This window comes from Empidonax traillii, unplaced genomic scaffold (assembly GCF_003031625.1).
Source record: "Empidonax traillii isolate 1590-97213 ecotype Southwest subspecies unplaced genomic scaffold, ASM303162v1 scaffold12:size2584012, whole genome shotgun sequence".
Taxonomy (NCBI): Eukaryota; Metazoa; Chordata; class Aves; order Passeriformes; family Tyrannidae; genus Empidonax; species Empidonax traillii.
Window position 1 is genome coordinate 461179 of NW_020955205.1, and position 15385 is coordinate 476563.

General features: G+C 58.8%; 3 protein-coding genes across 7 annotated transcripts in view; all 3 read left to right on the plus strand.

The window, feature by feature from the left end:
* EDC3 (enhancer of mRNA decapping 3) overlaps nt 1-15385 on the plus strand; it is a 649718-nt gene that overhangs the window by 414689 nt on the left and 219644 nt on the right. The window lies entirely within an intron of this gene.
* PTPN9 (protein tyrosine phosphatase, non-receptor type 9) lies at nt 1650-12173 on the plus strand. Of its 3 annotated transcripts, none has more exons than XM_027888041.1 (13): nt 1650-2021; nt 5526-5669; nt 6127-6216; nt 6317-6441; nt 7048-7153; nt 7748-7858; nt 8069-8397; nt 8767-8860; nt 8969-9038; nt 9572-9650; nt 9908-10058; nt 10150-10357; nt 10627-12173. In XM_027888041.1, exons 1-13 carry the CDS (start codon nt 1989-1991, stop codon nt 10851-10853), a joined length of 1767 nt encoding a protein of 588 aa, XP_027743842.1. In that variant the 5' UTR covers nt 1650-1988; the 3' UTR covers nt 10854-12173. The 3 variants fall into 3 exon arrangements, with proteins under 3 accessions (XP_027743842.1, XP_027743832.1, XP_027743852.1); XM_027888031.1 differs by lacking the exon at nt 1650-2021 and adding an exon at nt 2130-2745; XM_027888051.1 differs by lacking the exon at nt 1650-2021 and adding an exon at nt 2749-2767.
* SIN3A (SIN3 transcription regulator family member A) overlaps nt 14781-15385 on the plus strand; it is a 32281-nt gene continuing 31676 nt past the window's right edge. The window contains exon 1 of the mRNA XM_027887971.1: nt 14781-14806. The gene's annotated coding sequence lies outside the window, so the exon portion shown is untranslated. The remainder of the gene's footprint in view (nt 14807-15385) is intronic.

Below are 15385 nucleotides of genomic sequence, written 5' to 3' on the forward strand. Positions count from 1 at the left end.
GTGGGGATGACCACCTGCAGATAGTGGGGGTACATGTATCCTGCCCTCACACTCCTGCTTTTTCCCAGAAAAAGGCTGGTTCTGTGCCAAGCATGTGGGCTGTGTGTGACCATCTGGCTGGGCAACCACTATTGATTACACCAGCGGGCAGCAGGAACTGTCCTGGATGCAGTGGGGGGGCTTCCCCAGGAGGGAAGTGGCACCCTCGGCTCTGCAGTGTTTGGAGCTGTCTCTTTCCAACAGCTGCTTATGTTATAATGTTCAGTTGTTGTGTTTTTTTGGCATGTGAAGCAGCTGGCTCAGGGAAAGACGACAGACACCTGGACTGCCTTATCCTCCCCATCCCTCAAAGGTACCCACCTTCAGCCTCTCTGGTAGGCAGAGATCTGCAGGGAGAGTGCTGAACAGGAGACTGCATCCAGCCTCCCGTCAGCGCAGTTTTCCTTCCGTCAGGCAATTAAACCCGGAGGTGGACATCTGGATGGAAGATTTGTGCATCCCTTAAGGCAGAGAAAGCTGCACTCAGGTTACTGCCCTCCAGCAGCCTTCCAAGGTCCTCCAGCCAAGGGAAGGAGAGGAAATACAGCCAAAGAGGGGCTGTGTGCTCTGACGGATGGAGGAGAACAAGAGGGAAGCGACTGCCGGCTCCAGATGATGCCTCATAGTTTCTCTTTTAAAAGCATGAGCTGTGCTGGTGAAATAAATATTTGCATTACAATTCCTGTTGGGAACCAAAGGCTGTGTTTGGAGAGAGGGTGTCAAACGGAAGTCGCCGGGGCCAGTGCAGTTTGATGCTGTGACTGTTCTGTTTGCTGGGTGTGATCCCGTTCCCAGTTGGAACAGGCAGCAGCTCCAACGGAGGGGGTCACGCCCCCCATTCCCTCCCCGGCAGCTGAAATTTGGCCTGGGGCAGGAGAGCTGAGCCGGCAGCTCGACTTGGAGACGTGGTCTGGGTCTCCGGGGGACAGAACCAGCCTGGAGCCCTCATCCAGACGGGGCTCAGCCCCTTCCCTTTGCCTTTCTTCCATTTTCTCCCAGTTAGGTGCACAGGCTCCGGCTGTGGGCACGCTGCCAGCGCAGTGCTCCTCGGCTGAACAAAATGTCCCCTTGTCCCAGGGCCTGGCTTTTTGGTGGGACTGCTGCTGTGCTCTTCGGAATTTCCCCGCTCCTTCCCGGAGGAGCTTCGGGACTCTCCATCCAGGCGCTGACACCTGCGCCCAGCCGGGAAATGCAATTTACGGATTGCAGAGGAGGGAGTGGAAAGAGGCGCCTGGAAATCCCAGACTGCTGGTCGTGGCGGGGGGGGGGGGAAGGCCGCGAGGCTGGAATACCGGCAGGGGAAAAATGCTGTGCCGGGAATCTCATCCAGCACCAGCAGGAGAGGAGGATGCTGCCACCATTTTAGCGGCGGCGCTCCCGCCCGCCGCGGCCGGAACTGGGGCTGGGGGAGCCGGGGCGGAGCGGGGCGGGGGGCGATCGGGCCCCTCCAGCCCCATCCCGGCCGCTGCCCCCCGCTCGCCCCCCCCCTGCCGGAGAGGCCTTCCTGTCCCCCGCCCGCCCTCCGGGGCTGGCCGAGCCGCGGGGAGGGGACGGAGAGGAGGGATCGGGGTGTGCGGGCGCTTCCTGCCGCCGCCCCCGCCGGGGCAGAGCGGAGCGGAGCGGGGCGGGAGCTCGGCCCGGCCCGGCCCAGCGGAGCGGCGCTCCCGGTCCGAGCCAAACTTCCTGGGGTGCTCAGACATACACGCATATATATATATATATATATATATACATACTATATATATATATTATAAAATATATCTATTATTTTTTATTTTATTTTAATTTTTTCGGCGGGGCCCCCGGGGCGGAGCCGCCTTCGCCGCCGGGAGGGGCCGGTGCCCGCAGCGCCGGGGATGGGCTCCGCCGGGGCGCCCGCCGCTTAGACCGGCCCGGCTCGGCTCATCCCGGCCCGGCTCGGCTCATCCCGGGCCGGCCCAGTGCGCAGCATGGCCGCGGAGCTCAGCGCCGAGGAGGAGCAGGTAGGTCCCGCCGGGCTCCCCTTCCCCGGGCCGCGCTGGGCAGGACCCCGAGCGCTGCACACATCTCCCCCACACCCCCTCCCGCCGCTCCTCTCCCATCGTTTTTTTTGGCTACCCCGGATTGCAGGGCTGGTTTTTTTCCCAGCGGGGCGGTTCGCCCCGTGGGAAGCCCCCCCACCCCATCCACCCACGCAGCGCCCCCAACCCACGCGGCGCGCACCTTACAGCCCCCCACATCCACGCAACTCCCCCAGCGTCCCGCGCTCCAGAAGCCCTTGCAGGGGGCCGCGACATGGGTCCCACACCCCCAAAACAGCGCGTCCCCTCCTGGCAGGCCTCCCTGCCGTGGGCAGGCTGGCGTGGGGATGATGCGTGGGGATGTGTGTGCACGCGCTTCCCACGCCCCAGGCCTCCCGTGACGTCCCGGCTTCCTCCGCCGGCCTTGCGTCACCGCGGGAGGATGTTGCTCCCCGGGCTCGGGGAGCGGGGCCCAGGAGCCAGCGGGGGCACCTCGGATGGCCGGAGCAATCCCTCCTTTGTCCTCATCCCCGGGCTTGCCCACCCGGCTGAGCCACGGCCGCTGGGCTTCCCTCTGGATGGGGATGCGGAGCCTGGGAGCGGGACTGGGCGTGCTGCTGGAGGCTACCTCTGCCCCGCGGCAGTGCTCGGGCTGTCACATCGGCCACCTCGGTGGCGTTGGGGAGTGCCACGCGTAGGCGAAAAGGTCCGGTCTTCCTTCCAAAATGGTTGGTTTTCCAGTTGTTCGGTCGGTTTTCTCCTTTAAAAATCCTTCGTTCCCTAGGTTTAGGAGAGTTGGGATGGAGATCTCGAGTTCCCAAAACCCCCGTGGAGGAGCCCCTCCTGCAGCCTACGCTGGTGCTCAGGAAATGCAGGCTTTTTTCCTCCTGGGAGCAGTACTGCTATCTCCAGGGTGATAAAATCCCAAGGAGTGGGGGATGTTCTTGCCCTCCATCCCCGCAGGTGCCTGAGATTTGTTTTTCTTCTGTGATGTGAAGGCGGCAAAGCTTCCAGCAATGGGGCTATAACGGAGCCTGCGGGGGCAGGGAGGGTTGGCTTGCAGCAGGAGCTGTAACTGGGCCCGTGTCCCGGCAGGGGGATCTGAGATGTTTGGTTCATGCAGGAATATTGGATGGAGAAGATTGAGGTATGTTTGCAGTAGTGGCTCCAGGTTTGGATCATCATCCTGGGGTGGGGAAGGCTGCCTTCGGTGCTGCCCACGGTGGCTTGGAAGCCAAAATAGTGGAAGCTTCCCTCCTTTCTTGGGTGGTTTGGGCTGGGACATCCCCTTCCTGCCACCCCTTCATCCTTTTCATGACCATCAGGATTTACTCCGCTCTCCCCTATTACTGACAGCAAGGCGGGGGAAATTCACCCCTCTCCTCTCCCTGCAAGTCTTGGGACATCTCTGCCCGCTCTCTGCAGTTCCCTCCCTAGCTTATCCCAGAGGAGCCAAACCATTTTCCCTTGAGGTTTTCAGCCCAGCTGAGGTTTCACAGATTTATCCCCCCCTTCCCCAGGCTGAAGAAGAAGGGTAGTTTTGCTGCCTGGGGGAGGAGGGCTGGAAGAGCCCCCGTGTTCCAGCGGCGGTGGCTTTGTCACCACCCTGCCGCGGCACAGCAGAGCGGGGACACGGATGACGCCAGCACTCCAAAGACCAGCATTGTTCCAAACGCCCGGCCACAGACAATTTCGCTCACAGTGCTGCCGGAACAGGGCTTCTTGCGGCAGGTCTGGGTCATGGGCTTTGTTTTGGCGTGTGGAGCAATCCATGCTCCACGAGGATTGATACACGTATAAGTCCACCTAGGATCAGGGCTAGGAACAGATAATGAGACCCAACAGAGTGCTCGAAGGGGGCAGAGCTATGGTTGACAGCGCCTGGCTCCCTGCTGTTGAATGCCGGCACTGGTAAGTTTGGAATTTGGTTTTGTTCCCAGGGAAAGCTGGAATTCATGGCTGAGCTGCCCTGCAAAGCCAGCGCTTGTTCTTGCGCATCTTCCCCCTTTCAAAAAGCCTGGCATCCCTCGTGATGGATGCTGGAAACAGGACTGTGTGAAGTGTGACGGGTTAGATGTTGAGGAAGGAGACCTGAACCACGTGTTGCATCCTCTCCTCACTGCCACTGTGTCCCTTAGCCCCTCTTCCCATCATCTGGGGACTCCCATCATCCTGGGGTATCATTACCATCCCAGGCTGCAGTGTCAGGTCTCTGTCCAAGAGCAGTGGGACTGTACCTGGTGCTCACTTCCATCTCTGGGCCATCCTGCACATGCTGGGGAAGGAGCATCTCCACTGTTATTTTGGGTTTCCATCCCCAGCCTTAGATTCTGGGGATGCCCCGGAGGAGCAGAGGTACAGCCAGGATGTATTGAATAGGATATATTTATGGATAAGTTGTATTCCTATATGCATACATGTGGATGTGTGCTGTGTTAAGGCTGAAGATGGTTCCTGTATTGGCCCATTTATTTTCCCATATGCTCTCCCGGGAGTTAGGGTGCTCCTGGCTGTGATGTGCTGGGGGAGAGACCCCTCAGACGCGCTGGGGTCCTTCAACTCATCCCATGAGAAGGGCTCACTGCCCCTGCTGAGCCTCGTGCCGCCGATAAACCCCAGCCCTTCGCTTCCTCCTGTCGGAAGTCATTAACACCAACAACCTTTTCTGGCTCAATAGCTCCCAGTAGCTCTGAATAGCTCCCAGTAACTTTGTGCCGCTGCCTGACATCCAACACCACCGTCTGCCTACGCTCCCTGCTCCCGGAGCCAGCCTTCAGCACTCCCTGTCCCTCCTCCTCCTTGGATGACATTGCCATCCTCCACTCTAGAGAGAATGGAAACTCCTCCATTTTGGGGTGAGGCATTTTGGGGACTCCCTCTGTCCTGCCTGTATCCTTTGAGCAGGATGTGGTGGAAGGCTGGGCTGCGCTGCCCCATCTCCCCTGGGGCTCCTGTGTGGGACAGGGGATAAATATGCAGCAGAAAGCAAAGCTGCATCCTGGGACCCTCCTGGTCTTCCGTGGTCGTGTGAAACTGGTGTTACTGGGTCAGCTGGTCCATGTCCTGTAACAGGTCAAAGTGTCAGCCCTCTGTGCTCTTTACGTGTGTTCCCACAGCCAGGTTCGCTGCTCCACGGAGGAGCTGCAGCCCCAGGAGCTGCCAGCTGCTGCCAGGTGATGGGTACCTGCTGTGCTGGTTTTGCTGTGTCTGAATGGGAGTTTGGTGCCTGTAAAATGCTCCTCTTGCTCCCCCTTTCCCTTCCATGAGCCCCGAGGCCATTTTTCCTACCACTTTCTCCCTTTCCCATGCTGGTATTTCCCTTGTCTCCATCCCCACTGCTCTCACTCCTTTTGTTGTGGAGCTCTCCACCCTGAGGAGCTGCCGGGTTTGCTGAGGACTGTAGCTCCCACCATGACCAGGGATGCTCCTCGGGCTCTCCTCTTCCTCCCACCCTGTCTCACTGCATGCCCCTGGCCTCTTCCACAGGCAACCAAGCAGTTCCTGGAGGAGATCAACAAGTGGACAGGCCAGTATAATGTGTCCCCGCTCTCCTGGAACGTGGCTGTCAAGTTCCTCATGGCCCGCAAGTTCGACGTCCTGCGGGCCATCGAGCTCTTCCACTCCTACCGGGTAAGTGAGCGGGGCTGAGACCACCCTGGCCAAGGGATTCTTGCTCTGTGGGAGATCCCTGCTCCTGAGGACTACCCTCCCCCTGCTCTTTTTTCTTTTTCCCACTTCCCATCTAAGTTTTATCCAGCTGGAAAATCCTTTTTCAGCCATGGCAGGTCACCATGGAGATCTCGCTGAGCCCAATCCCCTCCCCTGTGCTGAGAGCAGCTCACAAGGTGCCCTCCCGACCCATGTGCTGCCCATAGGCTGTCTCCCCGTATATTAAGGATTTAGATCCACACAGGTCCTTCCCAGCCTGGTTTTGCAAGGCTGCTCCTCCCCATGCTGGGGTGCGTGCTGGAAAATGGGCTCATGGAGCAGAGGTTCCCTTGGAGGGCTGGGTGCCCTGTGGGGCTGTGGTGGTGGGCAGACAGCTGGGGTGCCCGTGCCCCCTGTCATGCCAGCTCCCTGCCCACAGGAGACACGGCTGAAGGAGGGAATTGTGAAGCTGAAGCCACACGAGGAGCCGCTGCGCTCGGAGCTGCTCAGCGGGAAGTTCACCATTCTGGTAGGTGGCGTGTACCTCCCCAAATTATCCCAACTGGGTGGCTCATCCTTGCTCCGTTCCACGTGGGTGCTGCAGAAGCCTGACCCTGTTTCCTCGGCAGAGCGTGCGGGACCCCTCGGGAGCCTCTATTGCCCTGTTCACAGCCAAGCTGCACCACCCCAGCAAGAGTGTGCAGCACGTGGTGCTCCAGGCACTCTTCTACCTGCTAGACCAAGCCGTGGAGAGGTGAGCCTGCCTCTGCCAAGGTACCCTGTCTCACACTGGTGGGTCCCTGGGCAGTCCCTTCCCTCCCAGGGTGGTCACTGCTCCCTGTGGCTTGAAATTCCCTGATTTGAACTCCAGCCCCTCTTCCCCATGGAGGCGTTCAGCCAGGGAACAAAATCCCCCGTGCCCTGAACCCAGGCCCTTTTGCAGCCTTGCCCTGTCTACGTCCTGGGTTCAGTTTAGGAAAGCCCCAAATCCCTGCAGGCTTTGGCTGGGGAGGAGGCAGCCCTGCCATCAGCCAGGCGTAATGTGAGTCCTGACAAAAATATGAAGCCGGGACATTCCCCTAAATCCCCCCTCCCCTATGGGCTCTTTCTGTTTTTGACCTTACCCATCACGGGGCATAACACTTAGACAGGCTTAAGGTATGAGCCAGGCTTAAATGAAGGTTGTAGGAAGAGGTGTGGTGGAGCAGCTGGAAGTGCAGAAGCGAGGTTTGGGTCCATGAGTCCTTCTGGAAGCACAGAAAGGGATTTTTAGGGGTCAGTGTGGGGCAGAGCTGCTGCTGCTGCAGGAGTCAGGTGTTTGCATGTTGTGGGGTTGATATTGCTCTTTCCTCTCTCTCAGCTTTGAGACGCAAAGGAACGGGCTGGTGTTCATCTACGACATGGCGGGGTCACAGTACACCAACTTTGAGCTGGATCTCAGCAAGAAGATCCTCAACCTGCTTAAGGTGATGTCCGGGGTGACCCTGTGTGCAGGGACAGTGCCTGGGCCGCTTGCTCACTGAGAACCTGAAGACCTGTGGTTTTGGCATCAGTTTTTACCCCAGACCATGCTGACCACGTCTTGGCTGAGGAGCACAGGCTCCAGCCCTGCAGGACCTCAGGAAGGCACTGGGAGCCTGCCAGGCTGGACCCGGCTGAGGCTGTGGTGTCCCACGGGCAGAAGAGATCAGCTGTCCCCGGGCCAGATTCCTCTCACAGCTGCTGGCAGCGCTTTTGGGAAAACAGATGCAAATTATTTTTTAATCATCCTGGCATTTGGTGCCTTCTCTGGAAAAAAACCAATAACAGTAAATGCTGGCCGAAGTGTGTTCTCTGCACAATCCCAATTCCTGGTCCTCACCTCTCCCCTGCGGAGACAAACCCTCTGCCTACCTAATTCCAAGAGATTTGGCACATAAAAACAAGCACAACCATGAGCGTGCAAGGCGCGCTTTGGGTGTGGCGTTGCCACCGCGGGGTCCTTTTGCTGCTTGTCACCTCTGCTGGGACGTGTCCCCTGCCACAACAGAGTGGATCTGACCCCCTCCTCCTGCCTGCAGGGTGCCTTCCCAGCTCGGCTCAAGAAAGTTTTCATCGTGGGAGCACCCATGTGGTTCCGTGTGCCCTACTCCATCATCAGCCTGCTGCTGAAGGAGAAGCTGCGGGAGCGGGTGAGTGGGAACCCCCCTGGCACAGGACCCTCGGCAAGGGAGGGCTGAGGCTGCTTTTCCTTTGGGACAGGATGGTGGAAGCAGCTTGTGCCGCTCAGCCCCACCTGCTGGAAGCCGCTGAGCACCAGACCTTTGGCATCCCTGTCCCGAACCCCAGAATCCTCTCCAACTTCCTTGGAGTCACCCCTGCCTTTCCTCTCCCTCATACAGGTGCAGATGGTGAAGATGTCGGAGCTGAAGGAGCACCTGCCCCGGGAATGCCTCCCCGAATACCTCGGGGGGTCCCTCAAACTGGACCCTCTGAGCTGGAACTGCCGGTTCCTGCCCCAGCAGAATGGGCATCCTGACCCCCTGGACGAGCTCATCCTGGTGCCGCTGGCGGCCCCCAAAGATAATGGCTCCGTCCACGTCCCTGGGCCCAAGTCCATGACCCTCCAGGAGCTGCTGGATCATGTCAGTCACAAGCAGAAACGGGGCATCTACGAAGAGTATGAAGATATTCGGCGCAGGAGCCCAGCTGGCACCTTTGTCTGCTCTTTGTGAGTTGGGGGAAAGGAGTCAGGGGCCCCTCTCGCCCCAGAAAGCTGAGCACCCCCCTCCCCACACTTCTGGATGGTGGTCCATCAGCCTCTTTAGGGTGTGGTACTTTGGGTTAGCAACAGAGAATCCTGGCCTAGGGATGGTGTGAGCCCCCTTTCTGGGTCCTGCAGCCCCCCGGGGTAGGAGGGAGCTACAGGGAACTGCAGGGACCAGGAACTAGCAGGGACTCCACCTCCTGAGGATTTGGCCAGGTGATGGCAGCAGAGCCTCGGCTACAGGCTCCAGAGATTCGTGCAGAGGGAGGGCATGCTGCCTTTGCCTTCCCTGCCTGGAAAACATCCCTGCTTCCCTCTTCCCCTCCCTCCCAGGGCACCCTACAACCAGGAGAAGAACCGGTATGGGGACGTGCCCTGCCTGGACCAAACCCGTGTCAAGCTGGCAAAGCCGTACAGTCGCCCAGAGGTGAGGCAGCCTGGGATGGAAACTCGCAGTCCTGCGGGAAGCTGAAGCAGCCATCCTGGACGCAGGGTTCTGGAAGCCTTATCTCATCCATGCTTTTTCTCCCTGCAGCTGACTGACTACATCAACGCAAGCTTCATGGATGGCTACAAGCAGAGGAACGCTTACATTGGCACTCAGGGTATGGCCTGAGCCTCTGAGAGGTTATTCTGCTCCTGATGCAGCTATGGGCTTCACCTCCCTGTCCGGTGGCAGCCACCAGCTGTGCTGGGGGACATTCCAGGAGAAGGACACTGCCCGGCAGGTCCCCCTTCTCTCTGGGTATATTTACTCCTCCCTGGGTATATTTATTTCCCTCCCAGTCTCCAGCCAGGGGGGAGGGGAGTTTCTCCGGGGAGAGAGGGAGTGGATCCATCCTCCTCCATCCATGATAGCAGCCCCCTCCCTCCTGCCCCTATCCCGGCACTGGATTTGCCCTTTCTGCCCAGGGATGAGCAGAGATGGGGGATCAGTGCTGAGCTGTAGGGATTCAGTGCTGGGGGGGCAATCAGTGGCAGCTTCAGGCAGGGCAGGTGGAGCCACAGCTGGGTCAGTCCCAACAGGAAGGGACTGTCATTCCCTGTGGGGGTGGTGGGAGTGCTGGTGGAGCAGCTGGGCAAAGGGGTTTGCCCAAATCCATTAGATTTTGGGCTGAAGTGTGGGTTGTCGCCGCAGGGCCTCTGGAAAACACCTATGGTGACTTCTGGCGCATGGTGTGGGAGCAGAACGTCCTGGTGATAGTGATGACAACCCGGTGAGTGCTCATGGAGGGACACAGACCTCTTTTTCTGTGCAAAATGAGCATTTTTGGTGCGGGATGAGCAGTGCTGGGCTCTGACCAGTGACCCTGCAGCCATGGTGCCAGCCAGAGCCCCACAGTGGGGGGCATTGCGTCAAGTTCAGACTGTTTGGTCCCTGTGGGATTCCTGGAGAACCAAGGCTGAGTGGCATGGGACATGTCCCAAGCAGGGCAAGAAGGGCATAAACAGTTTGTCTTTTTCCTGCTCTCAGGCTAGAGGAGGGAGGCAGGAGGAAGTGTGGCCAGTACTGGCCCCTGGAGAAGGATTTCCAGGTGTGCTTCGGGGCCCTGACCATCACCAACCTGGGCGTGGAGAACCTCAGCCATTACAAGAAAACCATTCTGGAGATCCACAGCTCAGAGGTGCGTGGCCTCAGCTGCCCTGGGGGGAACAGCATGGGGGGCACGGGGGGTCCGAGGAGGGGAGAGGGTCTAATTCCCCTGCTTTCCCCAGACCAGGGAGCGGCGGCTGGTGTCCCACTTCCAGTACCTGAGCTGGCCAGATTATGGCGTTCCCTCCTCCGCTGCCACTCTCATTGACTTTTTGGGGGCTGTGAAGCAGCAGCAGAGGGTGGCTGTCAGCACCCTGGGACCTCGCTTCAAGGGTCACCCTAGGGGACCACCGGTCGTGGTCCACTGCAGCGCCGGCATCGGCAGGACAGGTAACGGGTGCAGTGCAGGTCTTGGGGCTGGTGAGATGACAAGTTCAGCTTCCCTGGGACATTTCCTTCCCCGGGGATCCACGGTGTGTTTGCAAGCTGGTTGACCTGGGATGCGCGTCCTCAGGATTTACCGCAGCCATCGGACCTGGGAGAGTTCTCCAGATGGCCTGTGCGAGATCAGAGGGGGGCTGAGAACCACCACTCCAGTTCTTGCGAGGGGCAGTGATGGTGCGGTTTGGTGGCTGATGCCATCCCACTGTTGTTCCCAGGTACCTTTTGTGCTCTGGACATCTGCCTGTCGCAGCTGCAGGACGTGGGTACTCTGAACATCTACCAGACGGTGCTACGCATGCGGACCCAGCGCGCCTTCAGCATCCAGACCCCCGAGCAGTATTACTTCTGCTACACTGCCATCCTTGAGCACGCCCAGCGTGAGGGCCTGCTGCTCGCCAACCACAGCCGGGCTGCCCAGGAGAAGAGCTCGCCAGGGCACTGAGATCCCCCGCCTCCCTGCAGACACCCCCTTCCCATCCTCCGGGGGCTGCCTGAGCTGCCTTGGTGCCTGCCGGGACTCAGCTGAGCTGTTGGGGCGGCGGTGCCAGAGCACCTCGGCTGTCAGCACTGCTATGGAACTGTGCCTTATTCAACCCAAACAGTAGCTGCCACTCGCCGGCACGGGAAGGGCCTCTTGCTCCTCCCCGTTGTGTTTCGGTTGGGTTTGGTTGGTTGTGGAGGTGGTTTTGTCTGTCTCTTCAAGTTGGGAGGTTTTTTTTTATTTTATTATTTCGTTGTTGTTGGGACCACCTAAAGCTGTACCTAGAGAGGGGCTTTGCAAAGTCCTAGGAAATGTATTCCCACTCCTGGGGCTGAGGGAGAGGTGTGTGCTCTGGTCTCACCTGCTGCTCCCTCTGTGTGTCTGTATGTATGTGTGTATATAATATATCCCCGCTCTGCTCCCCCGGCTATTATATAGATACATATATACAAGCTCCCCTTTAGCAGCTCCTAAGGATTCTTGCTGTCCTGCCACCTCACTGCTGTGATCCCTGGAGCGGTGAGTTTGGTCCTGGCTCTGTCTTTATCTTCCCCCTTCCCCGTTTTTCCCCTCATGGGCAGCACTGGGACACGGTACTCACTCTCACGCCTGTCCCACTGGAGGCACGAGGATGCTTGGTGGTGTCCCCCCCTTTCCCTTGTCTCACCTTCCCTGTGGAGACAGCAGCTCTGCTCCCAGGAGGGTGTGGAGGATTTGGGTTGTCGGAGGGGTGTGAAGTGTGAAGCTCACAGGCATTCCCTGCCCCTTGGGGCACCGCCACAGGAGTCACTCGGTACGAGGTGATGAGGACACAGGGACCAGCTGGCTCACCAGGTTGCCTGGCTTTCCCAAGCCGCCACCGGGAACCCTCAGGCCCAGCCCTGCGTTGAGTCACAGGCCGGGAAAGTGCTGAGCAAGAATAAACCCCAAGCCCTGGAGAGGCAATGAGCCTTAGCCCCAGCCCCCACCACCACCTGGGCCTCCCCAACTTTATACTGTAATAAGATCTTTGAATGTGTATATTCTTATTTTTTTATAATCTTGGGGGGAGGGGGTAGTTTTTGTTTTGTAGTTCCTTTTTGTTTTTTTTTGTTTGTTTGTTTGTTTGCTTGTTTGGTTAAATTTTTTTTTATTTAACATTACCTTGATCCAAGCCAGAACCAGAAGTATTTGTAAATGTACCTATTTTGCTCTTGTTCAGAGAAACCTTTTTGTTGTTGTTCCTTTTTTGGGGGTTGTTTTGTTTTTATTTGTATTGATATATAAATATACTACCAGTGACCAGTACTCTTTGCTGTCATGGGGGCTTTGGGCAGGAAAGAAGGAGGAAGTTTAGGGCTTTGCACAGGCTGTGGTCCCCAAAAACAAGCTGGCTGCATCCCTGGGGACACACTGACTGTAAGGGGCATGAAGCTGTGTTTGGGGCCACTCCTGTCCTGGGTGAGGCTGAGACAGAGATAATCAGGCTGCAGGCAGCTTTCCTGGGTAAGCAGGATAGTGGCAGGAGGGAAAGCAGCACGATGGGCTGTGCCTGGTAGCTGGGGGGGGAAACAAGCCACCCTGCTCTGAGCTCCTGCCTCTCTTCCCAGGGCCTTGCCAAGCCCCGAAGCATCAGTCTCCTGTCTGGCCACCACCTCTGCCTGCTGCTGCCTTTCACTGCAGGATATGGGGTGAGGGCATTGCCTCTGTGCTGCTGGACCTGCTCTGAGCAGGCATGTAGGGCACAAAAATTAGGGGGAACTCCCGGGCTGCCAGCCAATTCCAGCACCTTCAGGTGCATGTGACGCCAGTTCCAGAGCAGCAGCTGCAGCCTGAGGCTTTGGGACGAGGGAAACAAAAGGGCAGCTAGTGCAAATGAAGCCCTGGAGTCAGTGAGAGAGCTTGTGCCCTAGAACAGGGCAGCTGGCAAGTGTGAAGAGCAGCACCTGTGTTTGCTCAGCTGGAGTCTGTCTGGGACTGGCAGAGAAAGAAGCTTTCCCCTGTGCTTTGGGCATGGACTGGCTTGGCTGTGCCAAACTGGGGCCAGACACAAGGGCTGGAAGGCTGGAAAAGAACCGGAGGCAGCAGGGAATCCATCTGGAAGGGCTGCTTGTCCCAGTGCCCAGGCGTGCATGAGAGGTGGGTGTTCTGAGCATCCCTAGAGTTGTGCACCTCCTGCCTGTGGAGTGGTTCTGTTTCAGGTGCAGTGTCCCGTCCTTCCAGGTACCATTTTCCACCCAGCTGTGTTTCCAGAGCAGCCTCAGCCCCGGCAGTGTGTCCTGCAGAGCAGCTCCTGCTCAGGCTGCCCTCGAGTTTCCTTGGGGGCACCCGCTGCAGGTTGGCTCCTCCTCTGAAGGAGGGATCACAGGGCCCTCCCTCCTTGCTGCCAAACTTCTTCACCCAGCTGGGTTTTCTTCTCCACACACATGGAGGAAGGGGGTATTTGCAGCTGCTTGTCAGACACGTGCTGTCAGCAGCAGCTCTTTGTGGCTCAGTGGGGCTTTTTGGCAAAGTGTCGGCTACAGATCTGAAAGCTGCAGGTGATGCCAAGTGTCCCGTGTGGCCCCGCAAATGTGCCCAGCCTCCCTTCCACAGGCAGCAAAATCCAAACCCAGCCCACACTGTGCGCATGGTAAAGGCGGTGGTTCCTTTTAGCCCAGTTCCACACTGGGCACAGAGAACCAAAACTTTTCCAAGGATCCCCACATCCTGGATGTCTGATAGGATTACTAGACAGAGGAGAGGGATGGAAATCACCGCCACCAGCTCTGAATGGGAACGGCTCAGATATGCTGCTGCCATAGACCTCAGCAGCTATCTGCCTTCAGGGAGGGATGAAGATCCCATCTGTGGCAGAGGAAAGGGTTGTAAGCCTTTTCCATGGACAAACAACCCACACACTCACCCCCTGTCCCCGACTATTTCCCAGGCTGTGTTTCTTGTCAAAACCAGCATTTTCGGTCCTCTTGCACAACACGAGCTTTTGTTCCATCCATTCCTTCTCCCTGTGCCAGCAGATCCTGCTCAGCACAGCAATGTGGATTTCTCTGGAATTCCAAGAATAGGGAATCCGAAGTGCTGCTCAAGTGTAGAAATGGGGATTTAAAGCCATTGCAGGGGAATCCCAAAGTGGCGCTGCCATCCCTGTGCCCACCTGTCTCATTTGGCTTTCTTGGCTGCATGCACACTGCCTCACTAATTATGATTACTTAACTGCTTGTAATTTTGAGTCCTGGGAGTTCGGGAAGCATCTAGCTCTGGAGCGCTTCATTTCCCAGCCCTTCTCCTTCTTTGCCTGTGCTTTCCAAGGCTCAGGCTCGATCTCCTGCGGCACATTACCCTGTGAAGGTTCAAAGAGCCCTTCCAGCAGCTAAACCGAGTTGCAGCTCCTGGACACATAGGAGAGACCCTGCCCTGCTGTGCCTGCTTGTCCTGGCAGCACCTGGCTGCCTGCTCCCTGACCAGGCTGAGAAAGGGAAAAACAGCGGGTAAGAAAAAAACCCGAGAGATTTAAACCTCGTTTGATGCTTGAAATACATATTTTAACAGAAGTGTGGAGCGTGTGTTCGTATTTCACCCGTCCTGACCACGCTCTGGACGCCCAGATGAGCACTAATGGGCGGTGAGGCCTGGCTCCTCCAGCCTCGGTGCGGGGAACCCAGCAACTCCCTCCACAACTTTCCGAAAGGAGAAAAACACGATAATTAAAGGCATTAACACCCCCACCTCCAGCTCGTGTTTTAGCGGACGGGACCGCTCGCCACCCCCGCGGTAATCCACTCCCGCCCTCCGCCGTGAGGCCTCCCCCTCACACCGCCCCCCCCGACCCCCGCCCCCGCCGTGGGCGGTGCGGCCGTGACGATCGGCGCGGCGGGGCCAATCCGCTCCGGGGGGAGTTCCCCCTCCATTCAGGGCTGCTCGCCTGCGCGTTGAGGGTATGTAACAGCTGCTTTCCCCACACACACACACACTCTTTCCCAGTTCCCCCCCCTCCTTCACGGGAATCGCTTCCCACGGGGCGGGGGGGGCTGGAAGCTGAGGGGGTGAAGGGCGGGAAGCGCGCGCGCGCTCCGGATCCCGCCGGCGGGAAGCGCGCGACGTGTGGCGAGGGGGGGGGGAAGCGAGTGACTGAGTGGGGGGGGGGGGAAGGGGGGTAGAGCGGCTGCCGCGCTGGCCACGCCCCCTCCCCGCCGCCCCATTGGCTGCCAAGGCGGAGGGTGACGCCCCCCTCGCGGCGCCGCGCGCGCACCGCCCACGCCCCCCCCCGCCCCCCCACTGCGTGCGTGCGTGAGTGTGTGAGTGTGTGTGTGCGTGTGTGCGTGTTTGTGTGCGCCGTGTCCCCCCCGCACGTGTAACCCACCCGCCCCACGTGGGGCGCCGCCATCCCGGAAGTGAAGGGGTCGGGGGACAAAAGGCGGGCGCCGCGCCGCCCGCCCCCCCGCTCTCCGCCCGGGCCCCGCCGCCAGCTCTCCTCTCCCGCCGCCCAGCTCGGCTCGGCGGCGGGGGGCGGACAG